This window comes from Empidonax traillii, unplaced genomic scaffold (assembly GCF_003031625.1).
Source record: "Empidonax traillii isolate 1590-97213 ecotype Southwest subspecies unplaced genomic scaffold, ASM303162v1 scaffold167:size2001844, whole genome shotgun sequence".
Classification (NCBI taxonomy): domain Eukaryota; kingdom Metazoa; phylum Chordata; class Aves; order Passeriformes; family Tyrannidae; genus Empidonax; species Empidonax traillii.
In genome coordinates, this window is record NW_020955360.1 from 39,414 (window position 1) to 63,066 (window position 23,653).

A 23,653-nucleotide genomic window follows, 5' to 3' on the forward strand; every position below is an offset into this window, starting at 1 on the left:
TAGGACGCAGTATAGGGCTGTGGTATTGCCTCCTGCCTGATTTGAGAAGTTACCACAACATTTTCTTTGAAGAGATTTCTAACACTTGGACAGTATGTTATCTTATCTTCCCCTTTTGGTGAGACATTTGTCTGCAACTGCCTTCCAGCCCTTGTCATGGTGCCCTTCCCCTCCTCTTTTTCCTCATCTGAGTTCCTCTGCTTTGGTCCAAATGCCCTAATCTGGTGACACTGGTAATCAGGGATTTGTATGGGATCCACCACCCCAATTCAAATTTCTCTTTCCTCTTGCATTCCTTGACTTCCCAAGACTTATTTTTTGATTTTAAAGGTTATCTAGTGAACCACTGCACTCTGAAAGTAGTTTTCTGAAACCAAATAGTTTGGGGAATTTTTAAATAATTTAAGCATTACAAAACCCTTAAAGATGTTGTCTGAAGGATGAGTTCTTGCTTGAGAAAAAATAAATTCTGTACAGTTATACTACAGTGCAGCTCAGGAACTCAAAACCATCCTTCAAACTAAATGTCACAAAATTAGGTAAATATTACAGTGCCCACTTCTGTGCATTTCTATTACAAAATGTTTTGTAGGGCACTGCAGGCCTGACAAAGAGAAGAAAACACTAAAATTCAGGGGCCTGTGTGATTAATCAGTTTCCCCAACAAAGTTAGAGTTTTGCTCATGGGTTTCAAACCCTGTCCCTTCCTTTCATTGTTATGGTCATTGTACCTATTAACCAGTCATCTCAGAAAACAGAATTTAATAAAAACAAGTGTAGCAGTTGCCTGGTAGAAAATTGGAAGTTTACTAATCAAAAATATCACATTATGTCCAAGCTGAAGTCTTTGAAAAGCCCCATTAGACACAGCTATAGCATTTGATATACATAAAACAGTCTCTGACAGACATCTGATAATTGCAAATTTCTCCCTTCCCCTCATACACAAAGGTCACTTTTTTTTCTAATGAGCCATTCTCTGTTATAAAACCAATTAACATTTAACTGCATATAATTCATACTTTAAAACAACAATAAGGAAGGATATAAAGAAAGAGGGAGAAATCTAGACAACTGAAAGATGCAGCTTCCCTACTGGTATTTGTATGCAGTTTTCAAAGCTAAATCATGAAGACAAAGGGGAAAAAGAACCAAATCATCCGACCCATAATCTATATGAATCCTAAAATGAGATGTCAGCTGCCAATAGTGCCAGGAGAGGGGAGCTGATCAGAACCAGGTCAGAAAGACTGAGATGTACCATGCTGACTGAAGATAGCTGCAGATGCTTCAAAGCAGCCCCGATTTGCAGTCTCCAGAGGCACACTTTCTTTAATTAAAGATAGGAGAAGTGGGAAAATAAAAATCAGTAATAGAACAGTTTAGCCATGAAGTAGCTAACTAGCTGGCTTCCAAATGTACAATATCCAAAGGAAAGGCCACACAATGAAATCTGCTCTTCACTGGTAGCAAGATGCCAGAAATAAAAAGCCAAAGCCCTGAGCAGAAATAAGGGTGCAGTTTGGTAAGCAGTTCTTTTGGTGATGGCATAGTAGCTTCAGCAACACTCACTGTAGGGGATCTCGTTCTCATTCCCATGGAACGCCTTTCAGCAGCAGTGGGGGACTATGCATTGAGTCAGACAGGAAAAAGTTGGTAATTTTTCAGCACAGCTCAGATCACTACATTAATTTGCTTGATCTAGACATTTACAAGTTGATAATCAAATGCCTACTCTTGTGTCTGTTAAAATAATTGTAATTTATTCTTTTGATCTAGTCTGGTCCAGTCCTGCAAGGACAATATTGCCAAGTTTATCTGACACAGAAAGTGCCCCTACCTACCTGTGATTGTCTGTAGGCTTAGTCACAAAGCTACTCATTTTGAATATATTTGGGGAGAACAGGGGAAGCTGGTGGCATTAAGGTCTGCTATTACCAAGCTGGAAGCAGCAGTCTGGAAATAGGTGAAATAAGGTGCTAGTCAATGGAGAGCAAACTCTCAGAGCAGATGCAAAACCAAAGTCAAAGACTTAAGTCTTTGACTAAAGAACTGCACCTGGGGACACTTCCCTGGGAGGTCCAATGCACACCACCACAATTTTACCCTTGGCTGAAATGACTAGTGCTTTGTACAGAAAGATATTTACTTCCCTTACTGCTCCAGTTCTTGTCTATTACTTATAAATTATTAAAATATGGTCTTCCAGGTCTCCAGCGCAAGAGCAAAAGGGCAAGAAGCAATAAGCCTATACTAGAAAATAGGTCCATTCAATCATTTACAATTATGATTTCAGATACACAAGTCAACCATTCCTAGCCCCTCTTAGCATTTATAATATTAGTTTGCCAATATATTTCTTCAATCAGCATGAATAATTAACCAATAAGAACAATTCAAACACTCTTGTCCAAGCAGGCTACCATAATCACTGAAATTATCAGCCACATCAGTAGTCTCTGGCAAGCCATTGCAAATTACTCTGATGTGATCTAATTTCCAGTCAAGGAACATAAAACTGATATGTACATTATCTATTACTGGATTTTTGTCTGGACTTCTTTGCCTAACAGGACAAGTTCAGGTCATCCTGTTTTCTCCTTATAAAACACTGGCATTTCTCTCAGTTACATGTAACCCTTGCCATGTTCCCAGGCTTATGAAAAACAGGTCAAATGTCTCTTCCATAACCTTTTCAAAGGTCAAATTGAGAAATCAGTATCTACATACAGTTTCCTTCCCAGATCTCCCCTAGCTCAAATTAATAAAGGGAGGAAAAAACGGTACAGTTTTGCTTTGGTTTTAAACTTCTTGGGGTCAGGTGAAAGCACAGCCTACATCAGAAAAAGCAAACAACCAGGTGGAGAACATCATACAAGCATGATACTAAGGAAGGAAGAATAAGCAAATGTGATTATTTTTACACCTGGCAAAGGACACGGGATTTCAAAGAGTAATTTGCTGACACAGGCTCTGAATAGGTGACAGAAAATAACTGTGAGAGGGCTTCAATAATTAATCAACTGAAATGATGGAATTTCAGAATAACGAAGTCATGTTTGTAGTTTCACAGATTAAAAAAAAACAGAAAGAAAATTGTGATAGTCTCAACACGTGACAAATTCTACGGTTACTGTATCAGCAAAACCTTTTGTCTATGTAGCTTTATAGCTCAGCTGCGTCTGTATATTTTCATAAGAGGAAGAAGGGAAAAATTCAGTAAAGATTAAATTAAAGTATCATTAATACCACAAAGCTGCCCAAAACTGAGTGACTGCTAAAAAACAAATAAATAGTACGTGTGCTGCCAACTATTGCCTTTGCAATAACACACATTTGTTTAAAGGCAATGCAACGGCCCCATCAAGTGCACAGCACTTCAAAAAACACCACCAGGTGGTCAGAAGGCCATTACTATGAAGGACAAATCCATTGCTGGCAATATGTCATTTGAATACTGATAAACCGAAGAGAAGCACAAGCCTGTGATAAGATGCAACGATCTAGCCATGAGCCTGGAGCGAGGGGCCACGTATCAAGAGACATCCTCTCTCCTCCAACTGCCCTGCTGTTTCAGAGACAGCGGAGGCTGCGCCAAGGCTACACCGGATACACTGTGGATTCCTGGGGACAAGTGCCAGCAGAACAACTGGTGGGGACAGCCAAGTCCCTGGCTGCACCCCACTCCTTGCACAGCAGCCCCCCACTGGAAAGAACCAACAAGATGTGGAACAGCCTCTCTTGAGCAACAGCTGCTCCAGGCCACAGGATGGTGTGGGGAAGCTGTAGGGAATGCCATGTGGATGAAAAGAGCTGTGACCTTGACAACGCCATGCTCCCAGGACACTGCTGGGCTCAGAGAATGAATCTGCTCTAAATTTCACTCTTCTAAAAGTGATCAAATGGCTCCAATATAATTTACCTAAATTTTTCCATACAGAAACAGCTATCAGTGTTTCCAGGAGTTCAGTCTCTGGCTGTGTCTTATGCGCATCCTGAGCACACGCACTTGGATGAGCCAGCCGATGTGTTCAGCAGAAGATTTAGCAGGAAAACACAAAATCCTCAAAATTCTTAGATAAATGTAAATTGCACATCCCCAAAAAGGACTAACACTATTTATTTCTAAGAAAGTAAAATAAATAAGTTTTAAAGTGGCCCTTAGCAGTGGACTATAATTCTGCTGTTGGACATTTTGTAGTTGGCAGATCAGCTCAGCCTAACTAAATGTGCCTCAGACAGTAGAAACTTGAACAATTTTCTGATCCGTCCTAACCCAAGGAAAAAAGTAAACAAAAAGTTCATGTCATCTTTGTATTGTGCTTGGAGAAAACTGCAGGAGCATGGATATTATCACCTTTGCCACAAACCAGTAAAAATATTGCAATGTGGCATAACACACAAAACATTTTAAAAAACAAGCTCTTCACAGCCCTTCAACTAAGAACAGCGTTCTCACATTCTTACTTAGATGTCTGTTAAAATGCCTCCATGTACTGGTTTTTAGGATTAGAACATGCAAATGGTACCAAAAAAAAAAAAAAAAAAAAAAAAGTCCAACAGCCAACATTAAATAACGTAAACATGTTCCTGAAGAATTTAATGGTTATTTCCCAGTTTCACTCCAAGCCCTCAAGCCACTTGGTGAGTGTAATCTGTCCTAGACTCAACTGTGGCTGTATACTTTGGCACAGAGTCAAAACAGAGAGGTTATTGTTTGATTTATATGCCAAGAGCCTCTTAGATAAAGGGCTAATGGCAGGCTGATAGATTCAGCCGTTGTATGTGGTGTTTATACAGACCCTTCTTTCCTCTCTCTCCTTTCTGCATATACTCCAGGAAGGCTGTGTCACACCAAGATCAAGTTAATTAATTAACTCATACTAGCATAATTTGGTTGGTAAAACAATTGATTCACTAAAGGTCATGGGGAGTGCTGTTAAAACACCAACTTTTCTGCCTCAACAATGCATAAGGTTTTGAGATTTGCATTTTTCCACACTGCAAACGGGAATTTTAAAGAAATAATCCCCCTACAAAAATAGATGAAAGAAGCTATGAGAAATTAATCTGTCAATTACAGTGCACTGTCAAGTTCAGAAGATGTTTCAGTGCTTCATGAAATATTTAAGCAAAAAATAAATCAAGTCCTACAAGAGAAAGGGTCCCATAAATGAATTTTCTATATTGTTAGTTCTGCAAACTATTGAACTTCCCCCAAAAGAAAACGAAAGGCCTTTCCTATGTGATATACTTTGCTACTTACTACACCTAAACTAGGAGTATTTGCCAGTATATAAAAGTTTCTGTACCGTTAAAATACTTTGGAGCATAGTCCTATATGCCCAAATTACTCTTTATTGGATGTTAGAAAATTTCATTATCAAATTACAGAATTACTTTTCTGCAAGACACAAGCAGAATAAGTTTTTAATTAAAAATATAATTACATTCTAAAGACAGAAAAAAAAGGATAATTAAAATAAGACTAAATTCTTAAGAGCCCTTTGCCATCAATTTATTTTAAAACATTTATTTTAAAAAACAGAAGTATAAAACAGAAGATGCTGGGCATTTTAAAAACAGTTCTGAAATAATATTTAAAGTGTTGGGAATCAACTTGCAGCCAGCAAGACTAATGTGCTGTGAGCAAAACTGGGAGCTGCTGATCAGCCACAAAGTTCTACAATGGATTCTCCTCCGGATTACTTGAAATATCTGTAGTAATAATAAGGGTGAGAAGTAACACATTTTTATCAGGAGTTTATTGTTCAGTTCACTGTTGTTCAGCATACAGATATAAATACCAAGGAAGTACAGTATTAATTGGATTAATACAGTAGACTTGTTCATAAAAAAGCAAGATTTGCCACTAGAAGTCAAAAAGTTCCATATTTTGTCCCCTCTCCCCTGTTTTCACCTTGGCATGGATCTCCCTGCGGCAGTAACTCTGAGCCAGCATAGAGAATCATGTTGCAAACCAAACTGGGAAGTGGAGAGCTTGCTTAGCCTACTCCTTGACAGCTGGGAGTGACTTCCAGGCAGCTCCACAGGATACAGCCCACGTTTTCCTTCATTACTGGTTTTGCCTACAGCTGACTCAACATGGCCATAAAAAAAATCCAACAGGCAGAGCACAGGGGTTACTCTTGGAAAGCCCTCGCTTACAAACGAAGGCTACACTGTTTACTGCGCAAGGGGAAAGTTGGTTAAAACACAGCAATAAGAGAGAGAACAGTTACAAGTTATTATATTCAAGCTATGATATTTAGATTCATAAAAGCATACCTACAGATACTGTAGGGCAATGCTGTACACCCAGTCAAGTTAACTTAAATCTTGCCATCATTTTCAGACAAAAGATGATAAAACAGACTGCTAGTTAACATTAGGAGAAGAGAAAATAAGATTCACCAGACACAGCCAATGATTAAGATCAACAGTAACAGGAAAGTATTCTTTGAGTTTGTTACTGAGTATCACGACAGAGTAAGTTTCCATTCACCTTACAAAGAGGCATATGAAGTATGGAACAGGATTTGCAGGGACATAGTAGCAAGGTCTAAATATGCTGAGAACACACAAAATCACAAGTTCGTTTCAGACAGACAAGAATTGTGAAAAAGTGATATCAAAACAGCTTTTAAACAACATTATCATTTAAAGTTGCAAAAGTGCTATATTTCATACAAACTACTGTGCCCCAATGAAATCATGACTGCTATACTCCAAACCAGGAAGAAATATGCTCCCTGTAGTAGAGCATGGGAGAACTTAAAACATGTAAGGAGATACTTACAAACACAACAAACATACAGAAACCCCAAACTGTCCCACAAGTTCTTTGTTTACTTTTGTTTACCCAAAGCTCTTTGCTTTGGGCTAAATTCTTTTTCCCTCCCTCACAGATAATGGACAGTAAATCAGACTCCTAAAATTTGACATATTTTTGGTCCCACAGGTGAACTGAATGACAATAAAATTTAACGATTAATTATTAAAAGGTTGGTAAGGATTCAGTTCACATCAGGAATTAATTAAAAAGAAGGGAAAAAAAGTCTCCTACGAAAAGTAAATGATAACATAGCATTCTACATTTTGCCTTTTTTTTTTAATTAAAAAAATAAAAGAGAAACTTAACATTTTTTTGCTCATTCATGTATCTACTTCACAGATGGCCATACTTATAAATAAGAATATGTACACAAGTCTGATGAGTGTGGTCAACCACCATCTGAGGCTCTTGCCAAACCCACCATCTTCAGTTTTATCAAACATTTCCCAGTCCAAGCATCATGTAAACTTGTAAGGACAAGCATTTTAACCACAGTCTTGTTTCATGTTGATCTAAAAACAGACATATTTTTATATATATATATATACATATATAAGCTGAGATACACACACAATAAACTTTTTGGCTTCAGAAAGCCAAAAAGTTTAACATATACATTTTAGCATCTATGACACAAAACAACTTTACTCGCTAATAACCACATACGTGAGGCAATGCAGCTGTGCATTAATGATGTTACTGAAAAGTAATGCAACTCCACTCATTGCTGCTTCCAGTATCAAAGAATAATAATATAAATCAATGACACCAGTGTGCATTACACCAAAAAAAAATTAATTCAAGCTAGCAGAAAAATAATTCGTGGCCTGTATTTTACCATAATAAAAGTCAGCACAAATGTATCCAAGCACACATGCACACAGAAAACTGATTTATAAATCCTCTTATTCTATTCCATTTGCATAGACTAGAAATACAAAATTTCTGTTTCAGTTTAATACTATAACACTTGCTTAGTGAAAAATTTCTCGGAAAACATTCAGAACTTTCTTTAAAATAGAATTTTACATATATATGTATTCAAACTGATATCCTCTAGACAGACAGCATTTCTACAATGTTTCATCTGATTATACACAGTCAATATAGTATTTTCCTGTGTTAAAAACCAAAACTATCCAGTCCAATAAACAGTTTGGGGAGTATGGGTTCTCACCACCTTTGAGTTCTGTTTATTCTAGCTATTCCCAAGATCATTAATATCCACTTGAACCTGTAAACTTGAAGGTCAACAAAAGGTGAAACATAAGGAAACAATATAATATGAAGTATTCCACTGGATTACATGCTGTGAAACATAAAGGCAGTTTCCTTAAACTATATTTTTTTTCTTTATTCCTTAGTAATAGAAAAGATAAGAAGATAAATTCCATATTGAGCCAGGGTTTAATTTGGAGGATTTAGAAAGTGACCAGCAATTCCTTTTATAAAGAAATTTTAAAAAATTTACCAACTGGGCCTTTCTAGAAAATGCTATGTAATCAGAACAAAATGAGTAAAAAAATATTCACCAAACAGTACACAGATAGAATAAAAATATAGCCCCAAAATTGTAATATTGTATAAATATCACTGTCACAAGCAACATAAACCCTCTTAGTCCATGTTGATTGTTGCTGTTAAGTTACAACAGTGAATTGTTATATTACATGTATAAGCTTGTGACCAGCAACACTGAAAACACACAAAGGCCTTACAAATACATTTCTGCAGCAGCTATCAAATCTTGTTGGGAAGAAAATTCCTCTAAGCAAGTAAGGCTGCTCCAGCTGAACTACTGGAAGAAGCAACAACACAAGCATGAAATGCCTGGCAAAGGACCAGGCGCTCCCTAAATATATTTCTGAAGCCAGTTCTACTCACAGTCTGCAAAACTGACTGCCACTGATGTTTCACACCATTACATGACTACTGTGCAAACTGCAATATGCTTTTTGTCATCATGCTGACGTTGGAAGATGTTACCCTCAGGCAAGTCTTGAGGAAACAAAGGCACTTTGGGATGGTAAGGGGTTAGGAAAAGGAACCCGTGCAGAGCTGTTGCTGCTTACCAGGCTGAAGCAGGAGTGAAAGGGAAGCATTAGTCATGCAAACAGCCTGGAACAGAAGCCATGCCTGGCAACTGCACCAACAAAAAACAGACCATTATCCTTGTCCGAAGTCCTTTTATGACAGTTACTTACTGACTTCAAGAACCTCTGAAGTCTATAATCTTGCAACCAAATGCCTCTGATTGTCTTAAAATATGTGAATTCCAATGTGTCTTCTTCAAAAGTTGGATTAACTCAAAAACTTTACTGGAAGTCAAGTGTACCAATAAAAGAGGGATTTTATTAATCTTTTTTAAGGCTTTCTCTTTTTGATCTACAGCAAGTGTACTTACCAAACACAAGGTTGGATCATTTTAACCCTGCCTGCTGACACCCTAAGCAGAGGGAGATGGCAGTTTACTTAGAGAGAATGGAGAGCAAGCAAGATGCATCTTAGGAAAGTAGGGCTGGTTTCGACAGAAGCTGACTGATGTTTAGGTCACAGTAATCCTTGAAGTATTAAATCCCACTAAGCTTCATCTTATATACAGATATGATTTTGAACATGTTCGGTGCAAAGAGAAAAGAAGATTAACTATCCACTGTGCAAAGTGTCCTAGCTCTAAGATGTGGGCAGGACACTTCAAAATAGTTTAACTCTGTCCTTTCTCTAATACCTACCTGTTTCTTTTCTAAATTATGTTCTTTCAAAACATATAATGCATATTGTTAGAATTTTCAACTATTAGACCCCTGCTAAGATTGCCTCCCTTCTGCAACAGCTTCACAGCAGTTATCTCTGCAGAAGAGCCTTTATTACAGGCCACAGAACATTTAGCTACCCTAACGCTTTTCCATTTTTCAAACAGTAGTACTAAAGGGGTTCTTAAACAATTATGGTGATAGTGGGACACTATGGATAGCTATGCTTGGACTTGGAAAAACAAGTTTCAGCTCCAAATACATGGTAGCGTTGTCATTTCTTGACAGGCATTCAGGACTGTATTGACTCAGCATGGGACCAGGTCTAGGAGTGTTTCTTCCTCTTCTTCTCTTGAACACCCACCCCCACAATCATAATACACTCTTTGGAAGTCTTCAAAGGTTTCTGCAAAGGGTCTCCTATAGAAAGGTAAGATGTGTAGCCTTGAATAGCATGTGGATTCATTGTCATGTAGTTTAAAAAAAAAATTTAAAAAAAGGTTATTCCAGCTGTCCACCACCATTCAAAAGCAAAAGTAGCATCTGATCTTCAGACTCCAAAGCAACAAACAAAAGCAGGCTGATCCAGATAAACAAATAAGCACACCTCAGTAATAGGAGGACTGCCAGAAACAAACCAACTGAGCTTCCAGATAATTGGCTGAAGCCAGTTTGCTTCCTTCAAGACAAACAAAAGAAAAATCACTGAAAAGTGAAATTCTTTCTACTTTCAGAAGTGGAATTGCTTACTGCGACCTGACCCACCCTGTTTTCCAATTAGCAGATGTGGATATACACTTCTTCACAAAATAAAAAGGTTTGATGCTGAAAGGCTTCCCAGATACATCATAACCTTCTTTGCCCTCTTGGTCACTAATAAAGCAGCCCATCACTCCAGCATTGCCCCAAAATCCACTCTTGCTGTTCTAACAGCTTGCCAAACCTTGCAGGGGTGAAGAAAAAAAGTGCATGCAAATAATTTCCTAAAACTTTCTCATATTCATAACCATCACTTAGTCCTGTCTGAGTTTCAACTGGCTGTCTTTTAGTCCAAAAAAATGGTTCAGTAAAATGTTTCATTCCTACAAGCTGCAGGACAGCTTATGTAGAACGCCAGACTGAGTTACTGTATGAATCAAATTAATAGAAAGCTTCTGAGTAGGATTTTGTACACCACAAGGTACAGCAAAATTCTTGCCAAGCAGTTCTTTAAAATGTGTATATTAAAGAGTTACTTGTCAGGAATTTTAATTTCATTTTTGGACAAAGCAATGATTTATATGAAATACAAAGTTTGATCCTTACAACAAACATATTACTTGAGAACATTACATGTAACACAATAGGTTACATTACAGCATTCTACTCTGTGTTTTAAAGCCATTGCATAAGTTTATTTTAATAAAAATGATTCCAGGGAAAGAGCAGTTAGTAATGAGGTGCTGACAATTGAATCTACATTCAGGGATTGCATTGGAGTGCCAAGTTCACTTTTACAGATGCACTAGTTAGCTATCCAGTAGATGTTCTTGAGGCATGTAAGACCAATATATTTTGGGTCGCATTTGGCAGCATAGATAGATGAGACAAGTGAAAACATTTACCAAGAACACATCTGAAGTGTGTTTTTCTTATTAGAGAAATGTAAGAAAATATAACCAGATAACATACAATGCCAGGAATTCCATCGCCTTAACGTTTTTGATTTACAAGGCCACTTCTTGGTAGTCTCCTTTGACTTCGACCTCTCTCCCTCACTTACTTGCCTAAAGCCTTGAGTTACCAATGCAACCTCTTCACTAAGCCATTCTGGGAGCTTAATGTACAAAAATATATCTTCATCACAGATGGAAAGACAGACCTTTCCATAAATGACTCAGTTACCACAAAAATCATTGCTTAGGAAGTCTAATGGCACAACTAGTTAAAACAAAGATACCCCCTTTATGAGTTGAGAACAAGTATTAAAGTAGATACTTGGAGATCCAAAGTAAATAGTAAAAAAAAAAATATAATCTGAAGCAGACTTTACATCTTAAAGATGAGTTGTTCGAACGTGCAGGGCCAGATTCTCTGCTATCATGTTGGTGAAAATTAGATGAATTTGAGGGCTTGGTCCTTATTCCCCTCTGTTACTTCAAAGTAACATATTTGTCATAGTTTCAATTCAAACCTAGAGCCCCAGCTTCCTCAGATCTCATGCAAACCTAATATGGACAATTCTAGCTGTCCAAACTGACAGCTATTCAAAAAGAATAAAGCTCCAGCCTCAGGCTTTCATTTTTATAACCATTTCCATACTCTGGTTGATCTGTCATAGAGAACAAGATAAGGACTTCTGTCTACATTGCATATATTTACCCTGTGTTCTGGATATCTTCTCACAAGCCCTTCCTGATACACTTCTGCCTGCCACAGAATGAGTGAGGAGAGCAGAATTTTGTTCTAATCCAAAATCTCAGGATTTTCAGTCACTTTTTGTAGTCATATGATATTAACTCTGCACCTTCCTCCTAAGAAGGGCTTCTACAAGCAGTGTGTTGGGTGCTGTCTAATTCCCCACATACACTTCTTATCACCAAACCAAATTTTTCAACCTGTGCAAAGAAGTGTTTGAAGCCCCAACACATTCCCCTGGCATTAATAAGAACTGCAGCTTTTTCTGTCGAGGTAAAAGGGGTAACTGGAGCCTGAGCATCCACGTGTAGCATACACATTCAGCACATGCTCTGCGACTGTTTCCAGCAATCGAAAATGGCTCAATATGGATTTCTTTTTCTGGTTGCTTATGTAAAAAAGTTGTGGGGAGAATTGGTTAGGTCATAAGACTTTTCTCTCCCACAGAGGATGGGAATCTTTACCAATTGAAGATAATTTTAGAAAATATATTCACAATCTCTTCAAATTAGGTGATATCTAGTGTAGCACAGCCATCCAGTGAGTGCCCAGAGGTGGTCTGTTTTGGGGGCTGCAATTTGTCAGGGCATAAAAACTGGCTTGGTTTGGTCAATTTTCACAACCACTTTTGAAACTCTGAGCAGCTATAGAGCAGCAATACCCATTTCAGCATCTCTTCACTACACTTCAGGAAAACAACATGCACACAGAGAGGCGAGCACTAGAGCTAGGCATTATGAATTAGATTCCAGAAGATCTGCCATCTAAATAACAGTCATGCTAAATATTACTTAGCCATGCCAAGTAACAGAAGAGGATGCTTGATTTTTGGCTCAACTATTAAAAAATAAAATCAATTGTCATAAAAAAATTAAACTCAACTGTCATGTAAGCATTTATCTGTATAAAAACAAAGTATTTCATTGTGCACAGATTCTGTCTACTTTCCAGAGTAAAAGCATCTTCACGCTCTGACAGGTAAATAGCTCATTTCACATTAATTTCAGCCTGCCTAAGCTTTGATTCCTGTTTTATATTAAGTCTGGAATCAAGAAATAACCCCAATCATATAGTCAAAACTTACAACCAAACCTGTTGCCAACAGATAATACCATTTCCTTCCCAAACATTACTTCGTCATCCAAATAAGCAGCTGTCATTTGTTCTTCTCATCAGTCTATTACAGCACATTTTTCTCAGTTGAAAGATACAGCAGGCTTACTTTATAGTATAAAAATGATAAATCAAAACACCCCTCCAGGTCACTCAGTCACTCTCTGTTCTGGCACTATGACTGAACAGCAAACGAGAAATTCCGCGGTATGTAATCAGGCCAATGCATATCACTGCATTTTCAAACCTCGCTGCTGGGGTTATTCAGGAGGCAAACTTGAAGGCAGTTGGCCAAACGGAGTAAGAGCTAGTCTAAGAAAAATGTCACAAAGTCAGCCAAAGCAATAGTCGCTACGAGATCCTACCATAACACAAGAAAGATCAGAGCTCACTTTGGAGAATCATAAAGTCTACTTAAACACTTTCATGCTGCTATTGAGCTCTGAAAACATCTGCAGGAAAATGCACTGTGGCCACACCAAGAGAAAAGAGGTTCGCTAACTTACAAAGGGAAAAAAAGAAACTGACAAAATTCACAAACAAAGGCACTAAGGAAACAAAAAAAAATTGTGTCAGTTTTAAAAGAAATGCTGCAGACAGCCAAAAAACCATCACCCCTAAGCAACATAAAGATTCTTCTGTCCTGACTGCAGACATCAGTAGTTACCATTTCTGATAGTTAATCAGAAAGAGAGTTGTCCTTCTTTATATCTTGCAAGGAGTGTACCTGCAGAACAAAGCACAATTCTAACAAGGGAACAATTAGACAATAAACTCACTGAATTTCCTTATAAGCATTAAGTTACCTTGCTCTGCTAACCAGCTGCATACTCAAGAGACCTTTCAATGGCTGGACAACTTCTGGGTAACACTCAAATTTATTGTAACTTTCCATGGGTAAAGAAAAGTCAGAAATTTGGGACTTACTCAGAGATTATATTGAGAATAATAGTAATGGATTTGCTGAAGTAACTGACAGAGGAATCTTGTGAGGATTCTTCATTTTACCATTTTTCCTAATAGGTGCCATGTTTTTGTCAATCGCCTGTTATGACGGGGAGGTAATAACTCCCTATAAATACAGGGAGTCTTTCATCTTAGAAGAACTAAGAATATGTCTTCAAAAAAATTAGGCATGAAGAGTTCTGATTTTGCCATTTTCACCTAGCTGGTTCTACAGGTAACAGTATCTGAAACCTCTTGAATCTTGCACTCTGAGGATGGCTATGATAGTGTCAGAGGGCCAAGGAAAAAAAATTTGAATTCTGTCTGAACACTTTCATTACTAAGCCTGGGTATCCCAGAAAAACAGGGCAGTTAAAGGTCCTCAAACCACAAGGAACAAAGTCTTGAGCAGTCCAGCTTCCCACAACCCCTAGAAGGCCTTTCTGTGGGCTGAGAGGCATAGATAAGGAAGAACTGCTCAGCTGATGCTGAGAGCTTGTCAGCCCAATTCTTTCTTTATCTCAAGGAAAATAAGCTTCAAGCTTCCTCTTATCTAGAACACAACTTCTAAGGTTTCTGAGCCCCGTCATAACAGGCGATTGACAAAAACGTGGCACCTATTAGGAAGAATAGTCAAATGAAGAATCCTCACAAGATTCCTCTGTCAGTTACTTCAGCAAATCTATTACTGCAACAAACTGGGATTTTGCTGAGCAGCAGCAAGGTCTTCTAGCAATGTTGCATGTTACACAGCACAGACAAGCTGGAGGTCTTAACCTCTTCCCAGAATTTTCCACTCTCAGCACACCCCTCTCACCCCTTCCTTTTTTCCATTTCAAGGAGGTCCCGTGTTCAAAAGATCTGAGCAAATATACACATTTATTGTAAGATATAATAAATCTTATCAGCTTGTTCATCTCATCCTGTGGCAACAGTCAATTATGTTCATTTGATTCAGGCTGGTTTGAAACTGAGCAGAAAGTGTCTCCTGGAAAGCTTGTCTTGACTGACAAACCCCAGAAGCTGATGCAGCCAGGGCTGTTATTCCCAACAAGAAGATGCCTTGAGAAATTTCAAACAATGAGGAAAACTGAATGGGCCTCGACTCAGGACTGCACTCTAAGTCCCTATGAGTAAAATAAAAGTGGTGAGCAAGAAGGTTGCCAGTCCAGGATCACGATGGCAGTGGGGAATACTGTGTTTGGGGCATTCCTACTTGGGGCATTTACAACTTAATGAAGCATCTCCTGGCTGGATTGCTGAAAAGGAAAAGGTACCAATATAAAAACCCCCTAAAGCAATTTATCTCCCTGTAAATGGACCTTAGTAGCACAACTGAATTTCCTTATGTCCTAGAATTTCCCTGTCCTAGAAGCACAGGACTGGGCTGCAATTTCACTCGTCATTGGTGAAAGAAAGTTTCAGAGTTTTATTTAATGCAACGTCATGTCTGCTTTTCATAAATTCTGCAGTTAAGGCCTCCTTTTCTCTACAAAAGTGCTGCTCCCCTTGTACAGAAAGGCAGATAGGAAAAAGCTGCATGGGTAGTGACTTTTTTGGTTAGTTGGGGTTTTTTTTGTCTTGGGGGGTTGAGTTTAGATTTAAAGCCGAGTTCACCAGAGGACCACAGCAGAGGCAGGAGGCCGGGTCCTGGGAGAGCAGGAGCGCGCAGCTCCCAGCAGGGGGAAGTGTCCAGCAGCGGAAAAGATGGAGGAGCAGCCCAGAAGCAGCGACAGGCAGGGAGCCCCGGGCAGGCAGCATCCCGCTGCTGCTGAACCACCGACAATGTACCGGACAGATCCAAGAGCGGTTTTCAGCACACAGCCGTTGCTCTACCCGTCTGAAAGAGCCTTGCCACGCGCTGTTTTACGTTATCCTTCCTCCTCTGCAAGACTCACAGTGGATGTAAAGGAATACAGTCGTGACATCTGGATTTTCATACTGTGGTATTAATATTTCCTCTTTAATATTAACATTCCAGAAAGAAAAGTTACTCAAATTTCTGCCATAAATTTTCAGCTCATTCAAGAATAACACTGTCTCAAATTACCTTCTTATAACAAGCTTTTATAAACTCATGCATGCAAAAAAAAGTTGTGGGTTTTTTTCTAATTAATATCTACAGCCAACATAAAGGAAATACTTTAAAAAAAAATTGGAAATACAAAAGAGATCCAAGAAGCATCCTTACAAAGCTTAGCTTGTAATTAATTCACTGTTAAAAAAAAAAAAAAAATCACTGATATCCTTCAGATGCTTGTTGCCTGGTTAAAAACACAACCAAACAAAAAAACTCCAAGAGAATAGAATCAACAATTCAAAAGAAGTCTATGTCCCAGCTTTAAGGGGGACTTTATTTTCCTTACAGTTCTAATTCTTGATGCTTGTTTTGATTTGATTGTTCCAAGAATACTGCAGTGTGTGTAACAGCGAGCACTGGAACTGCTCCTCCATCATTTCACAGGAAAGAAGGCCAGGGAGATACAACTTAAAACTGTCTCCCCTTCCCAGTGCCACAAAGCACTCCTCATAGGAATGGGAGGGACACAGTACCAAAGGGCGGACAAATGGAGATCCTGCCTTTGATTGTTCTGACACCCTAGCTCTCCTTGTATTCATTTGTGTTGTTACTGGTACCCTCCCAAGGATCAGAACCCTAGGATTTTTCTGCCTTGCAGTCTTCAAACTTCCTGAGAAACTCCCTGTTTTACTGGTTTAAAAAACAAGTTCCTCAGACAAGGACTACACAAGGAATCAGACACAGAAAGAAATGAAGTGACCTGTCCAAGATCACACTGCAAGCTGACAGCAGAACCAGGACTGGAATACAAGTTCCCTCACCTCATGGCCTTCCTTTACACTCCAGGTTGTCCAAGTCCCACCTGCACAGAAAAGCACTGCATCATCACACCACGCCCAAACGCAAAGGTGCAGCTGGAGTGGGGCTTCCTTCTCCCTCCAGACTGTAGCATTTGTTAAAAGTACTAACTGGTCCAAAACATGAATAGCAACCTCAGAACTAAGGAAGACTGGGAGAAGCATGTATTTTCAACTGCCATTAACATGAGACACTGAAATTTTACCATTCCATCTTCAAGAACATCCTAATTTTTAATCAACTCCCCCCAGAATGCCTACTTTTCCACCCCTCACACAAAGATCTAAGGAAAGATTTTTGTGGGTGCTGTGTCTCAAACACTTGGTCTGTATATCAATGCTTCCTGCAAGAGTGGAAAAACAGGCAAGAAATCTCTATTCAGCAAGTTCTTGAAATGTGCATAAGGGAATTAAATATTCAGTTTATTCAGCAAAACAGCAGAGCACATCAAAAGTGTTCCTGGGTAGTAGAAGAGCAGATTAAAAAAAGAGAAAACACAGAGATTCCTTCAATTGCCCGTGGTGTCATTTAACTCTTTACTTCTTGTTCCTGTACACCACAGACCTGTGGCCAGGATTCAAGCATCTGAACCCTAATCTGGGGCTTTAGAGAGCCATGGGGCCTCCATGCACCCCAGTTACCAGCTTGTAAGAGGTTAAAATGATAAACTTCCATCGAGATAAACTCATTACTGACAGCAGGATGCTTCCACACGCTAAAAAAATAATCTGAAAAACACAAGATAGGTGCTTTGACAAACAAATGTGACCAAAATGTTATCCAGTGTACAGGATGGATTGCTCACAAATACACAGAGCTTGACATTCATCCAAGCAGACAACTCCTAGAAGGCATTGCGTGTATGCTTAAAATCAGGAGCTGAAATTTGGAAGAATCTCTCCAAAAATTCTGTGTGGGTTACAAAAATACAAAGACCAGCAAGAGAACTGTAATTAATTTTAAATCACCTCTACCACTAAGATTTCACTTCTATTATGTATCATTTGTTTGAAAGGACAGGATGGTTACTGCTTTTTTAAAGCAGAAACCAACAGTTCTGATCAAGAGTGGATGTCTTTAGATTAAATGTCTATGTCGTGTTTCTTTTCTGTTATATACATCCATCTGTATATAAAAATGAATTAAGCATTTTGACACAATTCTTAAAAAGTGTAACTCTACTAACATTCATACTGGAAGAGCAACATGTCAGTGACTACAGCAGGGCAAACAATTACTCTGTGAGATTTTTGAGGCTAATAAGACTAATAAAATCTAGAACTCTAGAATGTTTTTTTCTTTTAAGAAATTCCCTTCCTCAAAAAGAGAACACCTTCAAAGTACAGTAACTCAAGTAGAATATAGCATTTACATTTTCAACTAAATCTTTAAAGAAGCCCATTATTTCCTTAGATTTTAGAAAAGAATCCTGCTTTATTTCACCACACCAATCATAAATTATTCATTAATTCTGTTTGCTAACTCTGTAACTGAGCCCAGATGTTTCTGCTGGAGTGGCATTCCACAAGAAAAGTTAAATATAGTAAGCTGTGTGGAAGGACCAGACTCTCTCTCTCTCCCCCGTCACCAAAGCATGCTCAAATATTACTTGAGAGAAAACAATGAAAACATTATAAAAATATTCTGAATATGTGAGTCTGAAACACCACGGTCTGATCACAAAATTTCATGTAGAAGAGCCCCACACATTCCACTTGGGTGCAACCAAAGTCACTGCTCCTGTTCTTGGGAAAGGTTCTGGCACTTTCACTAATTAGAGTAAACAGAAAATTTACAAGCAGAGGAACACTCCGTGCCACACATCATTTACAGCCATAAATCAGCAATAAATATCTATTTTTTCCCTAGTTCACGCTGTCAGAATCTTCTTTATTTCTGGTAGCTACTCAAAGTTAGCACAAACAGCTACCACAGTGTACTACCACAGACAATGACCTCCTCATTTTGCTGCATAGAGAGATCTTAAGGACACCTCACTTCTACTTCAAGGATTGGCTGGAAAGCAGAGAGTGAGAAGAAAACCAGAATAAATTTTATTTAAATTAGTCACTGCAGCAGCAACTTACAACTGAGTCCCTTTCCATGAGGTAATGTTTCCCCTTCAACTCCTGCAGAAGAAGTGAGTTACACAATATGAAACCTAGAAACTGGACCCAGTTACAGCATGTGTGGGAGATGGAAGGTGTCAAAGGATCAGGAAGCTCTCAGAAAATAATGTGTGTAATGCTGGAACGGTGGAACTCTGAAATCTTTGCAGAGTGGGGGGTGGGGAGAAGGAGAGAGGGAAGAGGAGGAGTTGAGTGTAGGTCTGAAACACCAAAAGGAGTCAAATCTGAAAAATAGAAACTATATTAGATAGCCCGTCTTGAAAAACCATTTTCTAATATATGAGGAGAACTTTACAGCAAAAGAGAAAGAACTTTTAATCTCCTTTGCACTGCATTAATTTCTAGAGCACTACTGAGCAAAATTTTTTTTTGTGGAGTAAAACCAGAACCTGGTGTATTTTCCTATTTATGCATAATAACAGAAGCTGCAGGAAAGTTTAAGTGGACAACTAAATTTAGAAAGTGAAACATAAAATCTGATGCATTTTGCATGTAAAGTCTTAGCTACAAATTTGACATAGCTAAATACAATTGTTCGAAGTTACTGGTTTTGGATTGTTCTTGTTTAAGCAAAAATCAGGCCCTCATGAAGCTGTTTGTATACCTAAATTTGTGCCTTAATATCCTTCTCCACAGGTACTGTGCTTGAAAACAGGAGTAAAACCTTAAAGTACTGGTAGTCTAACAAAACTTTAGCATGCAGTTCACTTTATAATCACAAAGAGGCCTATGGGAAAAGGAAGTCACAATTAAGACCTACCTTTTTGCATCATCTCTTACTTAGGTAGAAAAAGAAATCTCACAAGGGAAATTCTTGGTGTTTACTCTGTACTGATTGTTACTACAGTAATCTAAACAAATTTAAACAACTCAAATCTAAAAGGTCTTGAGATTCTCCCACTTTTGGAAGTCTTATCTGGCCTGGTCACTTAATGTACACATATAGATGACTACATTACAGCAGAATTATGACCAGTTGGTGTTTTGCTGTAAGCCTGACTGATTCTTTTGGTTTGGGTTTGGCTTTTGTTGGTCAGTTGGTTGGTTGGTTGATTGATTTTTTTAAGAATTGTTCTCTTGTCCATTTTTTCAAAGAGAGACAAGAAACACATTCAACATTTAAAAAAAAGAAAGAAGAAAAGAATGTTTACTTTGGTTGTGCTAAGCAGCCAGGTGCTATAATACTGCAGGTTTCATCTGTAGTCTGCAATGCTGTAAGTTCCACCATGTTAACCTTCACATCAGTCTTGTGGCCAGGAAGCTTGGGAAGCACAGAAAGTATCTTCTCTGCAAGATTGTCACCATGATGACCAACTGCTCCTATGGAAAAAGAAGAAAACAAAAACAAACCAACCAAAAACTATCAGGTGCATAAATAGGAAAAAAACAAACAAACAAACGAAAAACAAACACAAGGCATTGAAAACAAAAAAATAACCACGTTTTGGGGAGAAGGACACTGGTACTCATAACATCAAGAACCACGTTTACCTTTTCAAAGGTATTTTGCTATAAAAGTAAAATTCATTTCTGGAATGTGTGAAGTTAAGAGCCCTTTTAACATTTCAGAAGGATTAAATTAAAAAGCACACATTAGACTTTGTTTTACAACTGTTACATGTTCACTGATTTTGCACTTAGACATGAAAAACATTTTTCTTTGCCTAAGGAAATTGTTAAATAATATTTGCAATAGTTACTAAAACACTTCAGAACCTGAGTAATCTCCATCCTTCAGTTTTAGCCCAGGAAGGGGGTAAGCCCAGCCCCAGAAACCAACACAGAACAAGAAGGAGAGAAAAGAAGTTCCAACTGTAATGAAAGTGCTGCTGCTGAGGATTTGTTACTAGAAAGAAAGAGAACTAAAACTCTGAAAATACAGAATGAGACTACTTCTTCTCCTTGGACTAGTATAAAAAGGGAAGAAGTATTTCTGTATATATATAGCACTTCAACTTAAATAGAAATTGTTATAGATATAATTCTTTAGTTTTTAATTTATTAGTAGTTGTTATTTTACTAGTAATAAATGTTTATACTATTTTCCCCAAGTCCTGTCTCTCTTTTGTCTGCAAATACCTTCTCTCAACTAGTATTAATTGTGTGAGGAGTGAAAAGCAAAATTGACCCAAAGCAAAACCACGACACAGTCAAACATTTATACGTACAGACTACATGCACACTATACTTTTCTACCTAAACTAAAGTACTGTGCTTAAAAGAAACATTTGCAGTTTGCATAAATTGCTACCCAGACAGGTTGGCCTGATATTAAAATAAACAGTTACCAATGGCATGTCACCACCAAGATCATCCCTTCTATATGGACTGAGGGCAGCTCAGGTGAAACAAATATGAAATAACTAAACCAACCCAAGTTACAGAGTATACATTGTCAATCTGACTGTGTTCCAAGAGAAACTCTGAATTCCAGCTGGAATGTTTTCTCCAATTTTCCTGATTTCAAACATACACGCTTTTTTTTCCGTTCACGAACTCTCAACACAGGTGCTACAGCCAACTTCTAAAATATCAGGATGACTGTGAGCCAAGTCAAAGCAGAAAAACATGACACACACTACAGATAAAAAAGTCAAGAGGGGGGGACTAGAAACCTTATTGTCTTTAGGTCAGAGAGAAGTTGAAGGTCTTTCTGCCACTTAAACTACAGTTCAGCCACCAACACAGGGCTGGACAGCAGTTCTGACCTTAGTATTGTTCTGGCTTTAAACAGAAAAATTGGAACTTTTGAAGCACCCCTGAGCGGCAGGAAAAAGATCTCTCAGGCTACAGTCCCACTCCATCAAAGTCCATCTGCACGGCACCCTATCTGCTCTTACCTTTTCATAGTTTCCAAAGACAGAGGAGGTCTGTTTCAACAGCTGAAGTAGCTTCACATGCTCCATAAATTCAAACAAGGCCCTTACATCAAAAACATTTGTAATGTTAGGTTATTAACTACTCTTGAATAAGCCGAAGACTGTCTCCAGCAATTCTACAGCAACCAGGTATCCATGCTGTTAACCATGGTTTTTCATGGTTTATCCACTACTGTGAATTGCAGAAGTTGAAAATAGAAGCAAGGATGAAAGAGGAGGAGAAATCTAAAGTCAAACTCTGTGCTGGCAATGCCTTCATCCACAGAAGGCAAGAAAGGCACACGTGTTCAGCATGTGGTGGTACTGCAGTGTGGACACTTGACCGCTCAGCCGGATTACCTATTTATTTCACCACTCAGTGAATAGTCACAGAATGACAACTTTCTTTTCTACCATCCCCAGCCAGATTTAGACCACTTAAGTACAGATGAAATGAGCTGGGTTGTCTTTGTGACTTCCTAAGCCATCTTGCTCTCTAAATTCCCAACATTCTTCTTACCAAGTCACTCATTTGTACCTCACACTGCAACACTTGCCAAGTTACACAGGGAAAACAAACAGTAACCTTCTGAACCTCCACCCCCACATCCTGGAAGCAATGTCTCTCTCTTCATACCCGCTGCATGCAAGCAACATGTAGCTAGACAAGACATTTGGCTAAACTAGAAACACCTTGAATGCAAATAAAACCACATTAATTATTATCATTCCTCCTTTCTTCCTGGCATATGGGGAATTCTCAGCGTACTCAAGTTGATTCATGAACTGTCAATGCCATCTCAGTCTCTTTCCCACAACTGATATTCCTTGATAGTAAAATAAATTTTTAATCCTCAAATAAATCATAGAACATCTCCTGGTGGTTTTAAAAACCCACTGTCAGCCCTGATCAACTACACAAATTAATCAAGACTGAGAAGACAGTCAAACCTCAAAAGACTAGGACAGGAAATCACTTTCCAAATGCACTGTGACTTCAGCAGGACGCATGGTACTGGTTTCTGTCCTCTCTGCTCATCACTTCAGAGCACAGCCACTCAGCAGCTTCTCATGACCAACAGCATTCAAGGCAAGTGATGGTTTTCAATGCTGACAATGTGCAAACAGATCAGGCATTAAAGTGACAAGGAGAAGTTATCTGACCACTGCAAAAAAAAAGGAGTCTTCGTGCCAGGCAACATCAGCCTTCAGGATATAGGAGATCTTATGTATCATGGTGTTTTAGTTTCACTTTTTCTTCTCATTAAGAGTTACAAACTGAAAGACGTGACATTTCAGATAAGTTGTAGCTGGCACAATTAGCAAAGTCGACCAACCAATTCTTTAACAGAAGCCAGGAACTCATTAACTGTACCCCCTGCTTCCCCCCAGAAAGGCATCAATGACAGGAATACTAGAAAATACTTTCCTAAGCTCATTATGAGCCCTATGTCATATCACTTGTGCTCTAATTCTTATGTTCTCATACTAGCTTTACTGTCTGGTTCAAAATGAAACCAAAACAAAAAAATAACACATTTAAGGAACAACTGCATACCACATAAGCAACATAAGAGCTTGGGCAATGGGAAGATTCTAAAGTCAGTTGCTAAACATTAGGAGTTTGATTTAGAAAGCAGTTCTGCTACAAAAGCATTGCTCACTAGCCAACAACTAAGGCAGCTAATTTCTACTGGGGGCTTCTCCCTAAAAGAAAGTTTCAATACAAGTCAGTGTGCACTGTC

At 38.5% G+C, this 23,653-nt stretch overlaps 1 protein-coding gene across 1 annotated transcript in view; it reads right to left on the minus strand.

The window, feature by feature from the left end:
• Nucleotides 1–23,653, minus strand: part of SCFD2 (sec1 family domain containing 2) — a 54,842-nt gene that overhangs the window by 25,702 nt on the left and 5,487 nt on the right. The window contains exon 2 of the mRNA XM_027885514.1: nucleotides 20,202–20,370. Within this exon, the coding sequence (XP_027741315.1) occupies nucleotides 20,202–20,370 (169 nt within the window). The remainder of the gene's footprint in view (nucleotides 1–20,201; nucleotides 20,371–23,653) is intronic.